The sequence below is a fragment of the Toxorhynchites rutilus genome, chromosome 1 (genome assembly GCF_029784135.1).
Source record: "Toxorhynchites rutilus septentrionalis strain SRP chromosome 1, ASM2978413v1, whole genome shotgun sequence".
Taxonomy (NCBI): domain Eukaryota; kingdom Metazoa; phylum Arthropoda; class Insecta; order Diptera; family Culicidae; genus Toxorhynchites; species Toxorhynchites rutilus.
In genome coordinates, this window is record NC_073744.1 from 168,633,685 (window position 1) to 168,660,298 (window position 26,614).

The 26,614-nt window shown below is 36.8% G+C and overlaps 1 protein-coding gene and 1 pseudogene across 1 annotated transcript in view; one reads left to right on the top strand and one right to left on the bottom strand.

Annotated features, from left to right (window-relative positions):
- The window catches only part of LOC129781228 (neuronal acetylcholine receptor subunit alpha-7-like), a 587,700-nt gene that overhangs the window by 362,708 nt on the left and 198,378 nt on the right, over window positions 1–26,614 (bottom strand). Inside the window, exon 3 of the mRNA XM_055789164.1 lies at window positions 18,428–18,472. Coding sequence (XP_055645139.1) covers window positions 18,428–18,472 — 45 coding nt within the window. The remainder of the gene's footprint in view (window positions 1–18,427; window positions 18,473–26,614) is intronic.
- On the top strand, window positions 5,268–6,312 carry LOC129781260 (replication factor C subunit 3-like; annotated as a pseudogene).

A 26,614-nucleotide genomic window follows, 5' to 3' on the forward strand; every position in this document is an offset into this window, starting at 1 on the left:
CTCCGATGGCGACCATCAAAAATTGGTTTAACGAGTTCAACGTGGTCGCACGTCGGTTTTTGTTGAGCCACGCCCAGGTGCCCTGAAAACGGCTACCACGGAGCATAACGTGACAAAAATCCACGATCTCGTATTGGCAGACCGCCGATTGAAGGGGTGCGAGATGGCTGGAACAGTAGGCATCTCAACAGATCGCGTGGGTCATAGCCTGCATGGAATTTTGGACATGAGAAAGCTGTCGGAGTTTGAATCTCGGCCATTTTATTGGCTTTTTAATAGCTCATCAAACGCTGAACAAGTTTTATCTAGTAGCTGTAAAATACTCTAACAAGCGTCTGTCAAGGAGCTAAAAAGCGGATTCTATTGATAGAAAATTGGCAAAAGAAGCTAATGCAATCAAACGAAGATCTTCTTTGATTGTGCAGTCTAATTTGAGCTGAACAAAACAAAATATGGTCGAATAAACGTTTTTACTACACTTTGATGTTGGATAAATGTTTTCTAATTGACTTGAAACAGCATTTAACGAACTTTTTTGGCTATAGGTTAATAATTTCTCCTAATTTACGTGAACAAGGGTTGAATAGAGGTTTTGGTGATAAATAGATCCGGCATCATTAAACATAGAGCCTAACGAAAATATTATAAAAACTTCACACTGATGGGGAATTGTTAGTTGGGTATATTTCGAACATGCGTTCGAATCGTCATGGGTATAATTTTCTATAAATTTTCTCCAGGACATATTTTAAAAATACATTCAAATGAGTATGTACTATTACTATCATACTGTTGAATATGTTGAATTGTAAGGAAAGGGTTTTAGGAGAAATGGGGGGAATCTGGACCCCCTAAGCAAATCGCGTAATATTTCCCAACCAATACGGTCTAAACAAAAAAATGCTGAGCTACACTTGTTTTTAAACGGTTTTATTTAGCTTGCCCTGTAATCTGTTTGTATGTTTGTATGTTTGTAACATGTTTGTCTGTAGCGCTGACCCACATTAATAGAAATTTTACCCCCTTCCTGTTGACCGATTGATCTGAAATTTGGAACACACCTCTATCTCTGTAGTCATTATAAAACTGCGTATTTCATGATCTTGAAAATCCAAGATGGCGGCCGCTACAAAATGGAGGATCACATATTTTCTCAAAACCTCATCAATATGGGTTTTCCAAAACCCTATCAATATGGGTATCAAATGAAAGGGCTTGACTAGTAGAATACGGTTATTTATGAAAAAAAAAGGTTGATTGAGATATGTGTATCAAACGAACGAACTTGACTTGGAGAACACACTATGTATTTTGTGCAATCCACTCAATATCGGTATCAAATGGAATGTTTTGACTGATAGAATACAGTACAATGGTTTTATTGTAGAGAAATATTCTAATGAAACAGATAATGTACTAAAAACTAGAAAATAAAATAATCAAAAAAAACCTTTTTAAGTTAAACGGTTCAATTGTGATTAAACATAATAATGTACTAAAAGCTAGAAAATAATTAGGCAAGTAGCAGTTAGCAGGATCATTTAGCTCCTTCATTAGTCTAGGGCATTGATAAGACTAAAATAAAATCGTGGGGTACGTTGGATTTCCATTATCCACAATTAGCGACTTCATCATATGTCCCACGATTTCATTTTAGTCTTATCAATGCCCTAAACTAATGAAGGAGAGGTGTGATAACTACTGCGTTAAGTTTTAATATATTATCAAAAACTCAATGGTTCAATTTCAAGTTTTCATTGACTGGTGGTTTCATTGCAATAGTTCAGTTCACAAATAAACAATGTTCGGGATGTACAAAATAGATTAATTCTGTTTTAGGTGAATATTGTGAATGATTCTAATAATAGTACTAGCGGGGAGAGACGAACTACTTCTAGAGGGCGTAAAACAAGCAGTGAAAAGTCAATGATGAAAAGAAATTGAGGGGCTTAGAATGAAAGGGGTGTAAGTGATTTGATCGATTTCTCTACATCGACTCTCTCTTTTGGTCATAATTTAGCTGCAAATGCATTCCCAGCTGTATTCGACAATGTGGAAGATAGATCAGAACCTCAACTATCGGATTATATAGCAAACCTCAATTTGAACGTTTTTGCAGTTGAGTTATTAACTAAAGAAACAGTTGATGAAGAGAAATCGATCAAGTCACTTACACCCCTTGCATTCTAAGCCCCTCAATTAGTTTCTCTCGTGGGCAATGCAATTTTACGCTTCACGTATTTCATCTTACCCCCATCATATATCCATTTCACCCATATCACAAAAAACCTGTTCAATACAGATATGTTGATCTGTAGGAAAAAAAAAATCACGCGATTAAAAAATGTGACTTTTTACATATTTATAAGGAAGGAAGATTTCAGTTGCCCGCTAGTCACCTCACAGGCAGAGCTGCGATTTGTCGTGAGAATCAAGTGATGGTACTCACACAAAGATAATCAACAAATTTTGTACGACGATTATCTTTGGTGACCATCTCAAAGCCAGTTCAATAGTGTGAGAAGAGTATTATCACAACACTAACACATGGTGAGCTTCTACTTGACAGTAGAAATCCGAGCTCTTTGGTGAGTGTCCTGTTGCTGAAATGTCAGAATAGTGCGACACTCAAAAGTCTAGCTGATGGTTTGGTGTTTGGCGATATTCACAACATTCGCCTCTTTGTGTTCTTTCTTTACGGCCAGGGATGCCAGATGTGAATATACAGTTTCATTTTAAATACAATTTGAAGAATATTGTATTTTCAGGCATGTATTTTCTTTTCATCTTTTCAGATGGCCTTAATGTTTTTAGTGGCACTTCGCCGACTCTACGTAGTATTACACGTGTCATTTGTATTAGTACTTAGTTTGTGGAATGACACGCCTTGATTATCCCCTCTATTGCGGATCCCGATCGGGTTTGAAATTAGCAAAATGATGCATTTTGAAACACGTTCGACTTCGATTTTGACGTAGGACTACGTCTTTCATTTCTATACCGGGGTGTAAAATCAAAGTTTCGAAAACGAAAGCGTTACGCCGGAGACCGAGATTTTGAGTGTTAATAGCTCCTAAACAACTGAACGAAATGGTATGATAAACACTTCATTCGAAAGATAAAATGTCTACGCGTTCTATACTTGTTACTTTCTGATCCAAAAACTTGTTTCAATAGTCTTAAATTTGCTTTCAAAATAGGCTATTGAAATCACCAATCGGTATATAAGCGAGCGCCGCTCGGAAATCCACTCAGTTCTAATTGAACAGCGATTGGAGCATGTTGTTGCTGTTGTGGTGAAGCTCTTCGTTTATCATGAAAGCGCGGATGAACGGTGTCACCAAGAGCCTGTTTGTGCACCTTAGGCCAGAAGGGAATCCATCAGGAGGAGAGTGATGCTACAAACGGTTCCCCGGGAAGATCTCGAAGCAGCCGCTACACACACACACATACACGCACGGAATTCTTTCCGTTTGGATCGAGAAAGATCCGGAAAATAATCTGCCAGTTCCTCTAGGAATTTAAAAATACATTCATGTGACAGAGTTTATTTGAATGTTTTCTATCCATGTAACACTGTGACCAAATATGTTTCAATCAAGTGCTATTAACAGATGGTTATCGAGTTAGCATTAACCACTGGTGGGCTTCCAGTATCGAGGAAAATGTGGAAATATCTAATCGTTACTGAAAATAATCTGCCAGTTCCTGTGGGAATTTAAAATTACATTCATATGAAAGAGTTTATTTTAATGTTTTCTATCCATGTAACACTGTGACCATTAGGTTTTGTGATTTTTCAATCAATCGCAATCAACAGGATAGCTTCTGAAGATTATTCTTCCCCATCAGTAGGATATTTCCGTATCCAATATTGGATGCATAAAACCTTGTGCCTCCAACGTAACGCTTTCGTTTTCGAAGTTCTCCAAATATTCATTCATTCAGAATGAATTCAGATTCAACTTCATACAAATGATCTCTAAATCAACGATAGTCCTACGTCACCCTTGCGGTTATACCATAGATATAACCCACTTCCTGTTTTTCTTGAGGACATCGACAAGACAACTTCGTTGCTGAGGGTGCTGGTCGGCGAAGGATCGAGATCTGCCCTGAAACGCAAGCAGTTTGTTTGAAACTGTGAGGGAACACAGAGAAGCCTATCCTTCAGGAGAAGAGAAGGTGACCATCGAAGCAGCCGCTACACACACACATACACGCACGGAATTCTTTCCGTTTGGATGCCATTCAGCATCGAGAAAGATCCGGAAAATAATCTGCCAGTTCCTCTGGGAATTTAAAAATACATTCATGTGAAAGATTTTTTTTTAATGTTTTCTATCCATGTAACACTGTGACCAAATATTTTTCAATCAAGTACTATTAACAGGTGGTTATCGAATTAGCATTAACCACTGGTGGGCTTCCAGTATCGAGGAAAATGTGGAAATATCTAATCATTGCTGGAAAATAATCTGCCAGTTCCTCTGGGAATTTAAAAATACATTCATTTGAAAGAGTTTATTTGAATGTTTTCTATCCATGTAACACTGTGACCAAATATGTTTCAAGCAAGTGCTATTAACAGAAAGTTATCGAGTTAGCAACAACCACTGGTGGGCTTCCAGTATCGAGGAAAATGCGGAAATATCTAATCGTTACTGAATATAATCTGCCAGTTCCTCTGGGAAATCAAAATTACATTCATGTGAAAGAGTTTATTTTAATGTTTTCTATCCATGTAACACTGTGACCATTAGGTTTTGTGATTTTTCAATCAATCGCAATCAACAGGATAGCTTCTGAAGATTATTCTTCCCCATCAGTAGGATATTTCCGTATCCAATATTGGATGCATAAAACCTTGTGCAACGCTTTCGTTTTTGAAGTTCTCCAAATATTCATTCATTCAGAATGAATTCAGATTCAACTTCAATCAAATGATCTCTAAATCAACGATAGTCCTACGTCACCCTTGCGGTTATACCATAGATATAACCCACTTCCTGTTTTTTTTACCAAATTTGTTTCTCATCGTTGCAACGATGCTAAATTTGTAGACATATTCGAAATTTTACTGATGTTTGATGTCCTGCCTATCCTGTTGCAGACTTATATTTTCAGTTGCATGCTGCAGGGATATGGCATTTCTACTCTTTATTTACTCTGGAGGTGATGACATTTACTTTGACAAAGGCCAACACGAAAACAACAAGTCACCAAGTATTTTTGTATACATTATACATCAAATATTTTTGTGTACAATGGCTCTCTGGGTTGACCGCTACCGACCGCGCCAGCTATCCATACTGGACTACCACAAAACGCAAGTTACGCATCTGATCAATCTTCGCTTCCAGGGAGACTTCCCGCATGTTCTACGGCCCTTCCAGGCCAGTAACAAAACTCGCATCATGTGTCTGCTGCGGAAACTTTACCAACCGGGCGCGGAACGGCTACGCAATGAGATAATGGATTACACAACGCCCTCGAACCGGAAGGTGGAAATCAGGAGCATCAGCAGTAATTACCACATCGAGTTGAATTCATCGGTTGCCGTGATATATAACAGGGTGGTCGTGTCGAATTTGATCAAGCAAATTGATCCCAGTGGGTAGAGGGAATATGAGACTCGTCTTGTCCGAAGTGGATTAGCTGATCAAAGATACCCAGGATGCGCTGAGAAGAACCATTGAAAAGTATTTGTCTACGTGCAGATTGATTTTGTGCGCCAATTCTACTTCGCGGGTTATCCCCGCGGTTAGGAGTCGTTGCTTGAGTAAGAGTGCCGGCTCTATCTTAGGAGGATATTCTTAAAATTTTCTATGTAAGATTGTCATTTGTTTGTTTCTTGAATGTAACAACACTATTTGCATTTCAGCACATTCCTTCGGAGCTAACGAAAAGAATTACGCTATCCTCATGCTGGAAGCTTGCAAGGTACAACTGTAACCGTTCACGGTCAACTATAAGGTGCCGTAAATCGACAGGCAAATATTCCTTCGAGAAACCGCCAATCAGATTGTCCTCGAACAAAGTCCACAGAAGCTGGAAGTGGTGACGAAACAGCTATACGAACTGCTATCCCAAGGCGTTCTATCGAATGTTATAATCTGTGGATTGGTACCTAATCTGGTTAAAAATTGCGACGAGTCTGAAGACGCAAAGTTGAATTTTGCCGGGTACTATGAACACCGGATGCAGCAAGGAAGCAAACATATATTCCATCTGGAATTGTTCGTGGCGCAGTTAATGGTACGGTATAAGAAGTTCCTCAATAAAGCCTCAATGCAAGTGGATGATTTTTAAGCGATTCTTTGAGATCGCAATTTTCTTTCGTTTTATGAAAAAATTAAATTTTTGTGTTCATCACACGTTTATTAACTAAACTTCAATAGTTCTGGTAATGATTAACACAAAATAAAAAAAAACACGCATTGTCGGTTTTCAATCGGATCGTTTTCATGATCCGCAAAATAATTATGAAATGGTAAATTTATCAATATACCTAAATACCATTTCATTCAAAAACCATTATGCTGCACCATGTTCATTTGAAAATTATATTTAATGTAACTTTTAAAATCATGACACCATAATATTTTTTATTATATATGTCTGTTCATTTTAACTACAAGAAATAAATATTCGCTCGATTAATCGAATACTGAAAGACAATTGTTCGAATGAATCGAATATTGGCCCCACGATTAATCGATAATCGAATAAACGAAAAATTTAGACATCTCTAACAACAACAACAACTTCTACTTCAACAAACGAATCTAAACAACCGTCGCGATTGTCAAGAATGATTGGAACTGTCTGATCACTCACATTTCTACTACCATCATACGCCACAACCACCGCTCTCGTAACGTAAAGTTGTAAACAGAGCGATCGGCAGTGAGAGGCATTGGAACCTAGGTAGTGCGGACTGAATCAAAACGGCTGTCAAAAAAGATCCAATTGAAATGTCAAAAGAGATCCAACGATCAGGAGTGTTATTTTTCTTATGATAATCAACACTATAAAAGAGGTATTGTTGTCAAGGGCAAAAATAAGTAAAATTATAAAATGAACGAACTACATTTTTCCGTCAATTGTTTAATTAACCATTGCATCTCTAAAAGACCATCTCAGCCTTTCACTGAGCAACGCATTTTTAATGTCCCCTCTCTTTGTCATAACGTTTTTCCGAACGTAATAAAAACAAACAAAGTCAGAGTCACGTAAATGTTTACTCCTGCGATTTGGAAATATTCGATAAAAAGTGGAAGGAAGAGCTGCCAGATGATTTTTAAAAAAAGTCTGTAAAAACATGTGAATGTCTGTTAAAAATGTGGAAAAGTCTGTAAAAGTGTGCAGATCTATAGAAATGTCTTTTAACGTTAATTTTCACTTATTCATTAATACTTTGTACATCACGATGCACGTAAGATTGTATTCTGTATATATATACAGCCATTCCATGCCAAACTAATATAGTGGTTCTCAGCTCTTCGTCAAAAGTGGTAATTTTGTTCTTTATCGCAAAACATTAAACTCGTATTTTTTTAATTTGTCATTAGGGTGCCCATTTCCATTTTAGGGTGATCCCAAAAATCATTTTTTCCACTTTTTCCCAAAATGACTTTTTTCAAAAATTTATAACTTTCGAACCACTCAATCGATTTAGATGATCGACATATCAAATTTAAGCCAATGAGCTTTAATTGAGAAATATTTAACTTGCATATAATATGGATCCTATTTTTAATATGGATTGAAAGCTGAGAACTTTTGCATAAAATATCTCGATATCAGAGATGCTATTTTTTTCGTTTTTGAAATATGATTTTGCAAAACTAATCGATGGTTCGAAAAACAATTTTTCCCCATTTTTCCCACTACAAAAAGTCATAACTTTCGAACTATTGGACCGATTCATATCATCGACATATCAAATTGAAGCTTACGAGATATATATTTTTTAAAAATATTACTTTTGCGAAAAAATTGAATTTTGTTTTTGTAATTATGGATTGAGTTAGTTTTTCATAGTTTTCTCGGTTAAAGATAGGAGCGCTATATTTTTTTATATTTTTTTATGGAAAGCTGAGGAGTATTTACTTAACATATCTCGATATCAGAGATGCTATAATTATTGTTTTTAAGCTAGAATTTTGTAAATTTAACATGTTTTAAGTCTTCGATCAATATTCATATGTGACTAAACTAGACCTATGCTACTAGAATCCAATCTTCCCGCAAGTGTGAGTTTTGCTTATTGGCTTCAATTTAATATATCGATCATCTAAATCGGTTCAGTAGTTCAAATGTTATGATTTTTTGCAGAAAGTTATTTTTGGACAAATGGGGAAAAATGATTTTTTTTAAATCATATCTAAAAAACGAAAAAATAGCAACCCTGATATCGAGATATGTTGTGTAAAAAATCCTCAGCTTTCAAGAAAAAATATAAAAATATATAGCGCCCTCTAGTCCAAAGTCATAAAAAAAATAAAAAACGACTACAATCAATAATTACTAAAATATAATTATGTTTTTCGCAAGTTAAATATTTTTTTATAAAAGGCTAGGTCAATTTTATATGTCGATCATCTAAATCGATTCAGTGATTCAAATGTTATTAATTTTCATTTGTCATTTTTGGGAAAAAGTGGAAAAAAATGATTTTTCGGACCACTTAATAACTTATGTGCTGTAAGTGTGTTTAAATGTTTCAACGATCTACACATACATACATACACATACATACACAAACATACGCGTTGTTAATTTTTATAAAACACAGTATTTCTCCGTTGATATATTGGACATCCACCAAGGCTTGCGGTCGTTTTTATTTAAAAAAAAATGCAGTGTATATTTTCCATCCGCCATGCAAAGCTATACAAGTTTTAGACCACCACACGGCCATGAACCATGTCTGTCGTAACAATATCGAACAGTAACCCATATTTCATCATAAGCAGACCCGAAAGCAAATGTAAGTTGTTGAAAATAGAATGAAAATTTTTATTCGATGTTGTTTAAATACATAGGTTGCATAGTCCTGACCCTAACTTCACTATTTTTCAATAAATCTCCTTGCATTTCAGCAAAACAATCTTGTCTAGAACAGAAAATAATTATCAGAGACAATTTTCGTTCAAGATTTTTCCTTACCTGCAGAGAATGCAATTGTTCATTAATTGTGAATAACCGTATCCTCTTTTTCGTCTGCAATGATGTAAAGGCAAAAGTACTTATGTGTATGAGTTCCAAACATCATACACACCAGATGGGCCAACAAGAAGGACTGCCGGGCCGCAGGTTGAGTATCGCTGGTCTAACGTCATGTGTATTGATATATACTAAATATAATAACTTTTCTGTATTAAAACTATGGAAAAATGTCATATGGTGAGTCAAATATTTTTGATGTGATGAATAGATGTGATGAATGTTTTACAGATATGTCAGTAAATTTACAAACATATTTGTAAATCTGGCATCTCTGGTGGTCTGAGAATTTATTGCAAGAAATCGCTTGAAAACATGCAAGAATTTGCTTGAGAATGAAGTGGATTGAGTCCGCACCACTTAGATTGGAACCAACCGTTATTTGGTTAGGTGTCAGAAACAAAATAGTGAGTATCACTACTGAATATTTGGATCTCACGTGCCGTGAGAGGAATTGAGTGACTATGGTCAGCTTTTTTGTGACATTGACGGTGATGGATTGCAGCTCTGCTCACAGGCTATCAAAACTAGATAATGCAAACAGATGTATCTGAATAAGTTTATTTTTCGAAGCGACTACCTCTTTCTGTCCATCATCAGTATATATTATCGAATGGGAGAACAGATAAGGACATACATTATTTTTGTTTATAAAATGTTCCGTATTTTTGGAATACCGCATAATTACGAGAACATAAATAGTGGAATGGCATGAGATAAGATATTTCACAGCGGCCATTTCCGAAGTTGGAATGCAAAATAATTACTCATTGTATTCCATTACCATTCTCTTGTTTTATACAAGTCCTTTCCACTAGTTCGTTCATGACTTGTACAGATACATAAATTCTAATATTTTCGCAAAAAAGATAGGGTCAAATTCAATCCACCCGAATCAATCAATTCCAGACCAATGCTCATTTGTCAGCACTTTTACGGAGCTTTACATCAGCTCGCATCTTGCTAACACTATCACATCGATATTCCGTGGTTGGGGTTATGCTTTCCTTTCCCTGTCCATCATTTATCATCCCAATCGGAATTTTTGAGCGGACAAGGCCACACATCAAACCCACCGCATGCCCACGACAAGAAGGTAATCAACCTCACAACCCCAATCAATGGCACACCACAAAAAAATTGATTCCAATCTGTGGCCATTTATGAGCGAGTAGAAGTTAATGATCGGTATTGGAATTCATCTCAAGCCTTTTCTTGCGACCGACCCCCTCCCCCCAAATGGGGGACGCAGTGGGGCAAGCATAATTCACCATTTCCAGGAGGGAGCCAATGCCTCTCGATTTTTCATCTACCTTAACCTTTTTTTTCCTTCGTTTAATCTTCTTCGGGGTACGACGAAAACTAGTCTAGGGGAGTGTGTTACATGGTTGCCACCGGATGCCGGAGCGGCAATTTTTCATCATCCCGTTTTGAAAAGGAACCGCGCTGTCGGCGCCACGCTCCGTTCAGAAAGTGATATTTCTCCACCGTGGTGCTACCTTAGAGCAGGGTCTCGGGAAGGTATGGCTGGGACACGGGACGCATGCTGTGGAATGTCAAGATTTTATGGAGGAATATTTTTCAAACTGATGTGGGAGTGTCATTTGTTTGGTTTTTTTCCCATCATCCGATGCCGGGTGTGATTGGGCTGAGACGGATCATGGGTCGTTTAGCTTTGAGCGGTACGAATTTGTACCGCGCTTGTTGTAAATATGGCGCGTAAGTGGGTGATGGATGTTTCCAGATCAATTTCCGGGGAGGGAGGGTGTCGAGAGCGTGTAGTTATTTTTTTTCTGCATTTGAATACTGCTCCATTTTGGGGAGCACTTTATGAGAAAAAAAATGGTTTTATTTTTCCTCTACTGGGAGCTGTATCAGCTGTATCAGTATAATCCAGCAGCATACAGTGAATCTTTGTGGAATCACGTTGGGAAAAATGAATGAGAGTGATACTGTATGTGTCATTTTCACTCACTCACCTCAATAGAAAAAAACAAATTTTCATTGTTTTAGCGATACCAAGAAGATATTTTCCGAACATCGGCGCTTGCGATGTTGGAAAACACTGTACGATCGAGCAAGGTTGACGGATTTTCATATTCCTGAATTAAAGGTTTAAGAATAGATCCTTGGAAGGACTTTTCTAAAATTTGATTATTCACCGAGTTATAGCCATTTTAGTGACGCGGTATCTAATCAATTTTCCAACTTTCCGAATGGTTTCCATGATTTTTTTAGCATATAAACCTGATGTAGACTGAGACACATCAATCCTGATACTAACTGTAACTGATCCGAATTAAATCGCGAGGAACGGACACCAAATCGTTTTTATTTTTATAGATTTGAGGTGCAAAATTAATTATACCGTTAAGTCGCCATTCACCGTGCATTTTCGAAATATGTTCCAATATTTTTTCGAAATAGTGGGAAAATACCCCACTTTTGCATTTATGTTACCAAAAATAGTATAAAAGCTTTGATATGGGGCATAGTTGCGATCAAAATCCTTTTAAAGTCTCGTTTTGACGTTTTTGTTTGTCTACATCCGAACCGAAAAACGTTTTTGAGATTTTAGTGTTTAAAATACTTGTTGGATGGGGTTTTCTCCTGTTTCACCGTACAATCGCAGCTTCATATATGTTTTTTGAGGTTGCGCATCAAATATAGAAGAAAATTGTGTTTACATTGACTTTTCATCAAAACAAAAATGCATGGTGCATTGCAATTTCGCAATACATACACGACAATTTGTCTAATTTTTTATAGAATGAGCCAATATAAACTCCAAAAGAAGCACTACTCCACAGATGATTTGGAGAAAGCAATCGATTCTGTTCAACGTGAAGTATCGATGAGATCCGCGAGCCGGGAATTCAACATACCGGTACAGACGATTTGCAACAAGCTTCAATACAAATATCCTCCCGGGTCAGAACCTGAGCAATTCCAAATGAAATCGACAAATGACAAATCATGAGTATTTTTGATTCGAATGAAAGTGTGTATTCCGTTTGGGTTAGAGGAAATATGAATTTTCCGCAGCAATTGAGAATTTTTTGACTCAAGCGTAACTTTTGAAAAGGGCGTATCGATTTGAGTAAGAGAAATCTTTGATCATTTATATCTCAAAAACTATGAGTCGTACCGAAATAGTGTCTTAGAAAGAGTTATAGAGTATTGATGGTTGAATATGAAAAAAATTTACACTGAGAAAAAAAAATTAGTACTGGTTTTTTTATTTACAAAATAAAAATTCAATTTGCGATATCCAAAATACATATTTTTAATTTTTTTTATTTTTTCATACAAAATAGAAGTCATGCAGAAAATTTAAAAAATGGGCCCAAGATGGTAAAACAATTTTTGACGAACTTTGTGAAACATCGAATTTTTAGGAATTTTCGAAACTTTGAATGTTTGTATGTTAACAATAATTTTTAGCCAAAAATTATGAATCCTGCTGTGATTTAAAACAAAAAAGGTTCTTATCAATCTCCTTCTAAATGTAGCCATTCTTGAAATATTTAAAAAAATATTTCTAATTTATTGTCTTTTTTATAGTAAATAATCCTTTGTAATATGTTTGTCGTGTTATACCGTCATGTTCATGAAATTTTATGAATTTGCTTATAATTTCCAACAACTTTTCCAAATACATCATCATGGTTCATTTTTTGACTCAAGCGTAACTTTTGAAAAGGGCGTATCGATTTGAGTAAGAGAAATCTTTGATAATTTATATCTTTAAAAATATGAGTCACACCGAAATAGTGTGTTAGAAAGAGTTATAGAGTATTGTTGGATTAATTTGAAAAAAAATATACACTGAGAAGAAAAATTAGTACTCTTTTTTTATTTACAAAATAAAATTTTAATTTGCGATATCAAAAAATATGCATTTTTTATATTCTTTTCAATTTTTTCGTATAACTATCATGTAGAAAATTTAAAAAAAGGGATGGTAAAACTATTTTTGACGAACTTTGTGAAACATTGAATTTTTGGGAATTTTCGAAACTTCGAATTTTTGTATGTTAACAATCATTTTTAGCCAAAATTTATGAATCCTGATGTGATTGAAAACAAAAAAGGTTATTATCAATCTCCTTCTAAATGTAGCCATTCTCGAAATATTTAAAAAAATATTTCTAATTTATTGTCTTTTTTATAGTAAATAATCCTTTGTAATATGTTTGTCGTGTTATACCGTCATGTTCATGAAATTTTATGAATTTGCTTATAATTTCCAACAACTTTTCCAAATACATCATCATGGTTCATTTTTTGACTCAAGCGTAACTTTTGAAAAGGGCGTATCGATTTGAGTAAGAGAAATCTTTGATAATTTATATCTTTAAAAATATGAGTCACACCGAAATAGTGTGTTAGAAAGAGTTATAGAGTATTGTTGGATTAATTTGAAAAAAAATATACACTGAGAAGAAAAATTAGTACTCTTTTTTTATTTACAAAATAAAATTTTAATTTGCGATATCAAAAAATATGCATTTTTTATATTCTTTTCAATTTTTTCGTATAACTATCATGTAGAAAATTTAAAAAAAGGGATGGTAAAACTATTTTTGACGAACTTTGTGAAACATTGAATTTTTGGGAATTTTCGAAACTTCGAATTTTTGTATGTTAACAATCATTTTTAGCCAAAATTTATGAATCCTGATGTGATTGAAAACAAAAAAGGTTATTATCAATCTCCTTCTAAATGTAGCCATTCTCGAAATATTTAAAAAAATATTTCTAATTTATTGTCTTTTTTATAGTAAATAAACCTTTGTAATATGTTTGTCGTGTTATACCGTCATGTTCATGAAATATTATGAATTTGCTTATAATTTCCAACAACTTTTCCAAATACATCATCATGGTTCATTTTTTGACTCAAGCGTAACTTTTGAAAAGGACGTATCGATTTGAGTAAGAGAAATCTTTGATAATTTGTATCTTTAAAAATATGAGTCGCACCGAAATAGTGTGTTAGAAAGAGTTATAGATTATTGTCGGCTTAATTTGAAAAAAATATACACTGAGAAGAAAAATTAGTACTCGTTTTTTATTTACAAAATAAAATTTTAATTTGCGATATCAAAAAATATGTATTTTTTATATTCTTTTCAAAAATATGTTATGAAATATAAATTATCAAAGATTTCTCTTACTCAAATCGATACTACCTTTTCAAAAATTATAAGCAACTTCATAAAATTTCATGAACATGTCGGTATAACACGACAAAAATATTAAAAGGGGTTATTTACTATAAAAAAAAATAAATTAGAAACATTTTTATTAAATATCTCGAGAATGGTTGCATTTAGAAGGAAATTGGTAATTACCTTTTTTGTTTTAAATCACATCAGGATTCATAATTTGTGATTAAAAATGACTGCTAACATACAAAAACTCGATGTTTCGAAAATTCCTAAAAATTTCATGTTCCAGAAAGTTCGTCAAAAATAGTTTTACCATCTTGGGCCCATTTTTTGAATCTTCTACATGACTTCTATTTTGCATGAAAAAATAAAAAAAAAATTCAAAATATGTATTTTGGATATTGCAAATTAAATTTTTATTTTATAAATAAAAAAAGGGTACTAATTTTTTTCTCAGTGTACTTTTTTTTCATATTCAACCATCAATACTCTATAACTCTTTCTAAGACACTATTTAGGTACGACTCATAGTTTTTGAGAGATAAATTATCAAAAAATTCTCTTACTAAAATCAATACGCCCTTTTCAAAAGTTACGCTTGAGTCAAAAAATTTCCTATTGCTGTGAAAAACTCATATTTCCTTCAACCCAAACGGAATACACATTTCCATTGGAACCAAAAATACAAGTTTTTAAAATCTGCATTTTGAGGACGATTTCATTTGGAATTGCTGACCTGTAAACGGAAGATTTTGGAGTGGATTGAAAATTCTGCTCGTTATGGTCTTCCAATTACAATTAAAAGGCTCCGGATCTGTGTGGGATAATGTGGGCGCCTTATGAAGTTGAAAACACTATTCAACTTCAACCCTGGATCCTTGGGGAAAAATCAAAAGTTCATCGAAAGACATCCTCAAGTCTCCGCCAGTAACAAAGCGTCAACTTGTCTAAGGAATTGGTTCCAGGGAGTGCATAAGCAATTCCTGGCTCACCTGGCTGGATGGATTTCGTATTGATTTCGTATATCTGAATTTAACAGAATTGAATTTGATACTGTCCTTCAAATAAAGGTCATACATTATTTTTTTCACAAAAAAATTCTACGACTAAATATAAACTATAAACCATAAACTTCATTTGATGATTTTATCTTTCCCAATGGAACTAAAAAGTGTTCGGATCATAAAGTGGTCAAACTAAATTGCGTGTAAATCGATTATTTGTTTATTAAAAAATTCAAAGTATCTTTCTTTTTGAAGTTCAATATGTATAAAAGACGGAAAAAATACTCAGTTAAGATTCCGGTCGACCTAGTCCAAATTGGCGAGCCTTTCGTTTGACGCCTGCCATCAAATTTTGTACAGTCACCTTATCCACTTTCTTCGCCGCAGAACGCCAGTTTGCTTTGAACTGCTTCTCGCTGCTAACAGTTTTTTGGGTCTTCTTAAGGTTCTGCTTAACTATCGCCCAATATTTTTCGTTTGGGCGAAGTTCGGGTGTGTTGGGAGGGTTCTTATCCTTGGGCACAACCTGCATCTTGTTAGCGGCATACCACTCCATGGCCTTTTTCCATAATGGCAGGATGCCAAATCCGGCCAAAACAGCACAGACAAGTCATGTTTCTTCGGGAAAGCAAACACTTTTGAAGACACTCTTTCACGTAAATTTCCTGGTTAACGGTCCCGGTTGCAATGAAAATGTCGCTTTTCAAGCCACAGGTACAGATAGCTTGCCAAACGAGATATTTCTTGGCAAACTTTGATAGTTTAATATGCTTGATAATGTCTGCCACCTTTCCCCTTCCGGTTGCTGTATAATACTCTTGTCCAGAAGCTGTCTGAAGTCTGCCTTGACGTAGGTTTCGTCGTCCATTACCACGCAATCAAACTTTGTCAACAATGTCGTATACAGCTTCCGAGATCTTGTTTTTGCCGTAAGGTTTTGCTTATCGTTGCGATTTGGAGTCACTACCTTCTTATAAGTCGATAATCCGGATCGTTTTTTAGCTTCATGCACGGTTGTAGACGATATTCCCAACTTATTTGTGACATCTCGAACGGAGAGGTTGGGGTTGTGCTTGAAAGCGCTAGCCACTCTTCTGTTCGCCACTGCGGCTCCCGGCTTTTGATTTCCCCCAGATCCAGGCTTTCTAGTTGTCGACAAACGTTCCCCGAACACTTTTATTACTTTGGTGACGGTAGATGTGGCCAAATTCAACGATTTTGCTATTTCTGCGTGCGTGTAGTTTGGATTTTCACGACGCATGTACAAAATTTTGTTTCGTCGCTCCTCTTGCTTTGACGCCATTTTGATAACTAAAGATCTAATGTCAAAATCCAAATTCAGGCATCATTCTACACACACACACCTACAAAATGAGAGGTGATCAGGTTTTTTATATGAATGATTAAAAAAATACGGCGAATTTAAGTTGACCACTTTTTGATCCGAACACCCTTTAGGATAAAAACTCTAAATGCACGGTGAATGGAGCCCTAGGTGCACGGTAAATGGTGACATAAAACGGTGATAGGCGACAATAAGATGTTCCGGAAAAATGTTCAAAGCAACTTATTCTTGATCACAATCCTTGAATGTGTTATTTTTCTGAAAAATTTTATGCGAGGAGAAAGCATATCTGTAAGTGCGATTAGCATTTTGTTATTACATCAAAGACTAACATTACACAAAATTTGCTTAAATGCACGGTGAATGGCGACTCAACGGTACATCTATCTGCCGCACAAACCAATACGGATTTTTTTTTTTAAATTTTCTGTTTAAAAAAAATGGTAAGAAACGTTCAAAAAAGCAATTTCTTTTGACGTAGGATTACGCTTTCGGGAACACATTAGGGGGTACAAATTGAAAAACGAAAATCGTTGTTTTAATGAAATAAAAAAGTGCAATTAATATTAAATTCTAATGTTCAGAATAATGAAACCTAATATTTGGCGAGGAATAAAATTGAATTATACAGTAGAAGCCGTTTATTATGACTCCGCTTATTATGAAGTCTTTGTCAATTCTCTTCGATGTCATTATAAACGGATTCCACTGTATTTTACTTCAGAGAAATTTAGAGATCAATAATACTGGAATTTCAATATCTGCTAAAATGTCAATTGGGCGCTTATGATTTGAAACGCTAGCATTAATTGATGGAAAAATAGTTTACTGCTCTTCGATCCTTTTGGAAAAAATAAGCCGTTATAAAATCGTCAAGATATCATGAAAATGAAATCGAAAGTATTTTCAACATTTGCGTAGGGTGGAGTACACAGTTCGACCGGAATTCAAATGTTTGAGGTTGAAATTTGGTTGAATTTGGTGGAAGTAAAACTTTCTTTGTCATTCTTCAATTATCAACAGTGGCCAAGAACTTCAAACATGGTTTGAGGAACTGGCCCAAAAAATATTTATGCAAACAATAACTAAATATTTTCTAGTCGTGTTTTGTGTCAAATATGTTTGATCATTGTATGATCAAATTTCAGCTGCTAAAAGGTGTCGAATATTTGGCTTCAGTCAAACAGTGTATGTGTACCTCTTATTTCTTACATGCCAATTTTATATTCAATGCATTTTATGACGGCATCATTTTATGTTTACCACTTACACTGCTCTAGAATTTTCATGTTTGCGAAGCAAGAGATTTATACAATGCAAAGAAAATCTTATCAACCATTTCCGGGATTTTTTTTCCACTATTGGCAGTGTAACGTAATCAAGTTTTAGCAGCGCTGTTTATCATATCTCTAATAAAAAATCTTCCCTTCATTTGTCAAAGTTCAACGGTGCCATCCACTCGCCCTTATCGCAACACGCGCCAACGGTAGATTATTTTGCACGCGCAGTCTATTTTCTTTCCCTTCCCAGAGGGGCGGATGTTGGTGGGTTGAGGATCTCGCCAAACTGATTGACAACCGACACGGCTTTGACGCGGGGGTGGATTGCCGCCCTCACGCAGTGCTCCTCGTGCTCCGAGCTGAAGGGAGAGTCAGGAAGTTGGAATTACTTACCAATTTCAGCCAAATGTTGGTGATTAGAAGTTGATTCTTCTCGTCCTGGGGAGAAAAAAAAGAACACACAGAGAAAAGCGAAAGGAAACCAATTAGTCTGCTGCTCGACTCGGGGGTCTCTACGCTACTACTCTACTGAGAAACAAGGGTAAATGAGCAGTAAATTAAAAATGATGTTTCAAAGCGCTTGTTTCGCTTTCGTCTTGCAGCTGTTGTGATAATCAGCCTAACACGAAGGCTGGACGGGGGACGAGTATGTGTAGTGGGAGTGCTGGAATGGGGGGAAGTCGGACGGATGGAGGAAAAAGAAAGATTATCAAGCGAAAATGAGGCTGAAGCTTGATTATTACTTGAGTTCTAATGAAAAGCTTTCGCTTTGAAGAGCTCTCTTAAATGTTGTTCTTCCTCCTGTTTTGCTCCCGGAGGCGGGGGAGAATTTGCTCTGTGGAGAAACAAACGCTTGAGTGAACGGACTTCACACGGGTGCTAATATTTGTTGTTGGCGCTTAGACGACTTGTTATTCTGGCAGTAAAGTGTATGAAATTTTGATCGAACCTGGTTCAAAATCAATAGTTTTCTTTTCACTTATGTTTGTTGATTGTTGTGTGGCATATAAAACGCTATTGTGAATGGAGCTTAACTATGCTAGTACCATCATCCACCGTTGCAAGCGAAGTAGTACAAAGCCGTTAAACGAGTAACGCCTCAATTCACACACACGACCCGAGCATCTCCCCACCAACCATTCACCCACTCTTTTACGGACTCTCGTCGAGGAAAGTCGCACAATTGTAATTTTAACAAACTCCCAAATCTATGAGAATTTGAGATTCAGATTCAATTCCTGGTTAAGATTCAGGCCTATGTTGAGAGATTAAAGGGAATTCCGGATACAAATCCTAGATATAAAGTTTCTCATTCCAAATTAAAATTTTCAGATATCAAGTCTAGGTAAACTTGATAAGAATTCTGCTGAATATTTATTTCAAATAGAAACCGACGATCGAAATTTTCAGATTCAGATAGCGAGCTCTAAATTACAAATTTCAGATATAAATTGTTTATTCAGTTCCAGATTAGTCAGCACCATATATCCTCGGTTCTAAACTATCATAAAAAAGACGGGTGGGTAATGTCGGGGACATAACCGGAGTGACGTAGGACTATACAAAGGGGACAGCTTTTGTTAAATATATATTTTAAAAATATTGTTTTATTTTCTTCTTCTACGTGAATACCTACCTATCTACCTGAAAAATGGATTAGTTTACTCTTTATGAATATGTTGATGGTTCTGAAAAGAACCTTTGGTGTTGTGTTTTTGTTATCACTCGATATTCCCATCTTGTTCGGTCAAACCTCCCTGTTTAGCTATTGCGTTTGCCACTCGCCACAGCTTTCACAGTTGGTAAATTTCTTCCCATCCAGCTTGTGACATGTTGTTCAGTAAATTACATTTAATACGACGTGCCGGAGAAACACTTTGCCACTCACTGAAACTAATTGTTGCCTTGATGAGCGCCGAACCGAAGCTGCTCTGTTCTTGATGCGGGTTTTCTGATTGTCATGAACAGCTTTGCAAGCCAACTCGAGCACTCCGACGGCCAAAACTCTATAATCGCTGTTAGGTATACTGGTGCTCCGGCACCAATCCGTTCGGCCTAGTTACCCTTGCGGAGCAATCAGTGAATGCGACCAACAGGGAACTGGAGACCTGCACGGTTCGAGTGAGACTTTGCCTTTCCCTTAACTTGTCCTCCTTTGTTACGTCCACGATGCCGATGCCGTACAACCACACGGGTTTACGGTTTGAAAGAAAATAAGATATTTTTTTGGGGTCCGCGTGTTTTATACTCTAGCGGTACACACAGATAAATCGGCAGACTCAGCCAGAGGGGCGAGTCCAACGAGACGAAGGAATGAGCGTTAAAAGGGAGCGATGGCAAAAAAAATACATTCATTACGATTTGTTCGCTCGTTGGATTCACATGCAGGCTAAAAAGGGTCCTTTTCAGGATCACAAAATTATCTTGAATCTAAAGAGTTTATTGTTTTGTTATCACTCGATATCCCCATCTTGTTCGGCTAAACCTTTCTGTTTAGCGATTGCATTTGCCACTCGTCACAGCTTTCACAGTTGGAAAATTTCTTCCCATCCAGCTTTGTGACATGTTGTACAGTAAATTACATTCAATGCGACGTGCCGAAGCGCCACTCAGTGTCGCATTGGAGGCGATTTTAACCTGTAATTGAACATTTGCGATGACAGTGGTACAGTGTCGATATTCAATGTGGGGTCATAATTTGGATCTCTATGTTTACAAAAATGTCCAACTAAATAAGTCGCATTACATGTCCGTCCAATTAGCTAAATGTCGAACTAATTGTAAATTACTGTACTTTAAATCTGGAAACAATTTAAGAATTGGTGAAAATTGAATAATTAGTTAAGGCCCCAACTATCAATAAGCTCAGAACAACTGCCAAATTCACATACTCATCAGATTCTGGCAAACAAATTATGAAAAAATCAATTTGTGTTTTATTATTATTTTGGATAATGTTTTAGAAAGCATTGAACTGTATTTCCTAAACTCTTTTTTGGAAGGTTTAATGGCCCTGAAAAGCGCCTTGTTTTATGGAATGGTTCCAATTTAGTAAACTTAGTACTCGTGGTTTTGAAAAAAAAAACCATTTCGAACGCCCTCGATGCCGCCTTGTTTTGGATTTGCCACCAACGCAGGTTGTATAAAGAACAAACTTTTTTCTTCTGCTACCTGATGCCGTTTTGCGATTGCGTTTGCCACTCGCCACTCGCTGCAACTGCCTGTTGTCTTGATGTCCACCGAACCGAAAGTGTTCTGTTCCGAATGCGGGTTTTCTTATCGTCGCGAGCAGCTTTGCCAGCTAACTCGATCACTTCGGCGGCCGAAACTATATAACGCCGGCTAGGTGGACTGGTGCACTGGTACTAACGCGCTCGGCCTAGCTACCCTTGCGGAGCAATTGGCAGACCAACACGGTTCGAGCGGGATTTTGCCTTTCCCTTCACCTTTTCCCTTTACCATGTCCAGACATGGCTGCTTGGGTTGGTTTGTTGATGTGTTGTGATGCGAACCGATGTGGTGTACGGTTTGAATGAGAATGATCGTTACGGCAGCGGAGCGGGGATTTTTAAGCTGACTGGCTGGCTCGAGAATTACGCATGTGTGAGATTGCGACCAATGTTTCGTTCATTTTTTTCTTTTTCCTTTCCAATCGTGCTTCATTCTATTTCGCTGCTGCTCTGGTTGCCCGTTTTGGTCGGTACGATTTGAAGAGCACAAAATGGACCAATCAAAAATGGGCACATAGTGCATTTTGACAATGCTTGATATTTCACAATTATTCAATTATTTATCTCAAGAAAAATGAAATGTTATTCGTTATGATAGATGCGTAGATATATTTCCTATCAATTGATGCAAAAACCTTTGCGATCTATCGAGAAATGCTCGAGTTATAAGCATTCCAAATCTTGCATTTTTTCCTACTTGTTCAGTGCCTAGATTTCCATTTCACCCCCTATATCTTCCGGTTAGACGTAGTCCTACGTCAAAAAATAATAAATTAATAAATTTAATAAATTTGAATTCCAGATCTATTTTCATATCCGAATTCAATACATATTTCCTTACAAATAATTCCAGATTTCATTGAACTTCTAATTGCTGATACTTCCCCGACCTTCTTCAAGCTTTTCTACTTAAATGATTAAGCTACATATGGTGAGTATTATCGAAATTCTCAATTTTCACTATCATTTCAGTGGTGACAATATTTTGAGGGTTTTGGTGTGTTTATATAGGGTTGGGGAAAAAGAAATGTCGTATTTCTGATCGAAATTTGACGCTTTATTTAACATACTTAAAATTATCCAATTTAAGTCCAATATGCGCCGTTTCGTTCGCAAACTTGTTGCCATTTAGAAGGCAACTTCATTAAACACCAGACCCCCACCCCCACCCTCCTTATAAACACCTCCCCTCCTTATTTGCGAAAAAATCAGACAGCCAGTTTTCGCAAGCCTCTTTTGAGGCCAACTTAGTATCACCAAGAGCGTTTTGCATGGACCGGAAGAGATGATAATCACTTGGAGCCAGGTCCGGACTATACGGTGGGTGCAATAGGACATCCCATCCGAGCTCCCGTACCTTCTGGCGGGTCATCAAAGATGTGTGAGGCCGAGCGTTGTCCTGGTGGAAAACAACACCATTCCTATTGATCATTTCTGATCGCTTCTGATCAATCGCCTGCTTCAAGCGATCAAGCAGCTCACAGTAGAGAACCGAGTTGAGGGTCTGGCCATAGATGAGCAGCTCATAATGGATGATTCCCTTCCAATCCCACCAAACACACAGCAAAACCTTCCTGGCCGTCAATTCGGGCTTGGCGATGGTTTGGGTCGGCTCACCGCGCTTCGACCACGACTTTCTTCGCTTTAGGTTGTCGTACGTGATCCACTTTTCATCACCAGTCACCCTCTTCTTCAAAAATGGGTCGAGTTCGTTCCGTTTCAGCAGTGCATCGCAGGCGTTGATTCGGTCCAAAAGATTTTTTTTTGCGTCAACTCGTGCGGCATCCATACATCCAGCTTTTTTTTGGAATCCAATCTTCTGCAAATGGCTCGAAACGGTTTTATGGTCTATACCCAGTTCCTGGCCAATCGAGCGAGTGCTCACATGCCTGTGTACTTGGATGATTTCAACGATTTTATCGGTTTCCACGACGATTGGCCTACCAGTACAGGGTGTATTTGACAGCCACTACACCAGAACGAAATCGATCAAACCAACGCTGTGCTGTGCGAATCGTTACAGTATCGGATCCATAAACTACACGATTTTTTTCGGCCGCCTTCGTTGCAGTTTTACCTCGCAGGTAGTAAAAACGTAAAATATGGCGAATTACTTGCTTGGTGAACTCCATCTTTGGCACGCTATAACTTGAGACTGAAAAGGACAATCACAACACTGTCAAAACGACACTTGTAGCACAGATTGTCGTCTTTAAATAGCCGGTTAGTATGACCCGATGCGATAAGTACAACACAAGATATGTTCAAGTGCTGCCATATATTGACAATACACAACATTTCTTTTTCCCCAACCCAATGTAAGTTTTTAGTATCAAATTCAATTTTTGAGTGAGATTTTTTAACAGTGTAACATTTTAATGTTAATTTTTTTTATCCCTTTTGTTTATTGTAGGCTCATTAGCATTTTAGCTGTAACAGAGCCGAATTTTAATCGTGTACATGTCACATATTTATCATATCTATAATTAGCACATTACACAGTTGCCATTTTTCGGCGTTAGAGTATTCCCTTCTATACTATTGCAAATGGTACACATTTACACAGTAGCCATTTAGGCGTAAGAGTTTTCTATCTGTTCTTCCATTATCCAGTTAAGACTGGACAGCGGAGACAGTCGTTGATCCATTGTTGAGTTATTTATAGAACAGCAGCCCGATGTTTCTTGCAGAGCAGAGCAGTTGTATGGATGAATCGATCTTATTTCGACCGTGGATCGATCTCCATCGCTGATGATTGTTGCGTGGACGTAGCTATTCTGTAACAACACAAAGATGGTCAATGAGGGCCCTGAGTTTTGAACTCACGATCGATCGCTTACTAAGCGAACGCGCAACCAATGTGGCTACGGAGACCCCCCTATGTTAAATTTTATCTACTATTAATTATATAAGTGAAAGCTGAAAATAACTATCGAGCGGTGAACGATTCTTATCTTGTTCTGACTTCCGGTTTGCTAATACTGGCTCTGAATGACAAGTTAAAACGGGAAACCTCTACGATATGAGGTTTGAGTAGAAGGTCTTTAATAGTGGAAGTCGTGTGTCGTATTCCGATGCAACTTTGGAAACGATGATGGGACACCCGGTTCATTGAGAACGGCCCTAAAGGACATGGAATGGGATTAGGGGATGTGCGGTTTTAGCCACTCAGACCCCAGCCATTTTGGATACGTTCTAGACAGTCGTAGAGAACACGACTTACCTTGTCCGCAGTCCGAGTGAGAAAGAGGATGACACGGATGAGCCAGGCTTATGCGAGCCATTGATGATAGGCGCCTGAGTGAAAGTGTAAAAACAACAAAAACAGTGTGTTGAGAACCCCATTTAGGGGTCAATTCAGAACCGCTCTGTCTTTTTTTCAAATACGGCATGTATACTACATCGAACAGGTAAATTCAAATAATTTGTATTGATGATCTGCCCATAAACAATCCAAATAGCCTAGTTTTGTGATGTTTTGTTCTATAAAAGAATATGAAGGGACAAAGTTGATGAACTGGCGGACTCGAAACAGGAATCAAACACTTTCCGACACTTTGGGTACTTGGACCGAACAAACTGCGATAATTTTACGGGCTTTTCTTCCACTTTGGATCACAAAGAAAAACGTTTTCACGACTTCGGCTTCCCGCATTGAAGCACGATTTCGGTTTATTCACTGTCATACAGGCAAGGCATGAACAGAGCAGATGATTGGGGAAGCATTGTCTAATGTCCCCTTTCTTATGCGATAGCGTAATACATAAGAAAAGTATAGTTATTAGATATATGATATATGTTATAATATATACCATTAGACGGCAAATTTATCCAACATTTTTTTCAGTGACTGACGCAGCCTGAGCGAATACTCGGTGTCAGTCACCGATGACTGAAGTGGCAGTCAACGTGTTAATTGGGCCGGAAAATCAATACAAGTATCGAATTTTTCTCGCCAACTGAACTCAAAAAAAGCAAAAGCAATACCTCAGATTGAAAAAGACATCTATTATCGATACATAACTGCTTTGCAGCCAAGTTAAAGTACACCCTGTTATTAGTAAGTCCAGTTGAAGATAGTCCAGTTATCGAATGACTTCTGCATATGACGGGGTGACAAACCGCGAGTGTCTTCCGGGCTGCAGCAACATGGGTAATTGTACAGCGAAAAATGATATCAATACTAGGAGCAATACTTATCATGCGAGAACTTATTGAGATCGGCATTACATCGCATCACAAAAATGAAAAGAAATGAAATATTAATAACCTTAATGACTAATGTTCATAATTTTCAATGACTCAATTCCTTCTATGATAGATTGAGCAGTAGAACCAATACGACTTGATTGTGATAGTCTGCAAACCGATGCCTTATAATAAGACTAATAATAAGAATAATACAATGGAAAAAAAATATAATCTATTATCCGTTATCTATTCATTAAAAATAAAGCAACTTCATGACTTAATGCGTATTTCACCTCAAAATATTACGAAATCGTAAGTATTTTTATCTTGTTTTTTTGTTTCTTCCCCATAAACTTCATATTCAATGTAATCAATGCAAATATATTTTTTTTGTTTACCAATACACATATACTTCATCTATCATTCCACCCTGTTATGTGTCTCAATGATATTCATTAATTATTTCAGAAGACAGTTGAACTCCCTGCCAGAAGCTAATTTTCTTTTATTGTTCGTTACAAACCGTTTGACGGTTATGAGTACATATAACTAACGGCCCTTTTCTGGGCTACTATTTGGAAGAGTTGAACTAACATATTTCTGAACAATGAAAAGAATTACATTTAAAAAAAACAACTGCTTTGAACAATCACAGCCCTACGTCAATCATCCGTCCGTGCCCGTAGGCTCAGACCCTTCTACTTTTTTTTTTTCCTAAATTAGGATCCAGCTGACATTTTGGCAGTATTATTGAGGTGTCCAAATTTGATTACAACTCAATTTTACTTCTCGTGAAAGGTTAACTCTAAAATTAATAGGAGTACCGGTAAGTTTCTTCGTTTTTTTTTCAAAAATTAATGCTTTATTCTGCAAAAATGGTTACAAATTTAATAGTCAAAGCATTGCCCATCGCTAGTCACAACTTTTTCCCATCTTTCTAGCAATTCACGGATCCTTTTGCGGAAATAATCGGCCGGTTTGCCGGCCAACCACGAATTGATCCAATTTTTGACTTCATCAAAATTGGAGAAGTGCTGGTCAACCAGGCCATGTTGCATCGAACGAGAAAGGTAGTAATCGGACGGAGCAATGTCTGGAGAATACAGCGGGTGGGATAGGACCTCCCATTTTAGCGTTTCCAAATATGTTTTGACCGGTT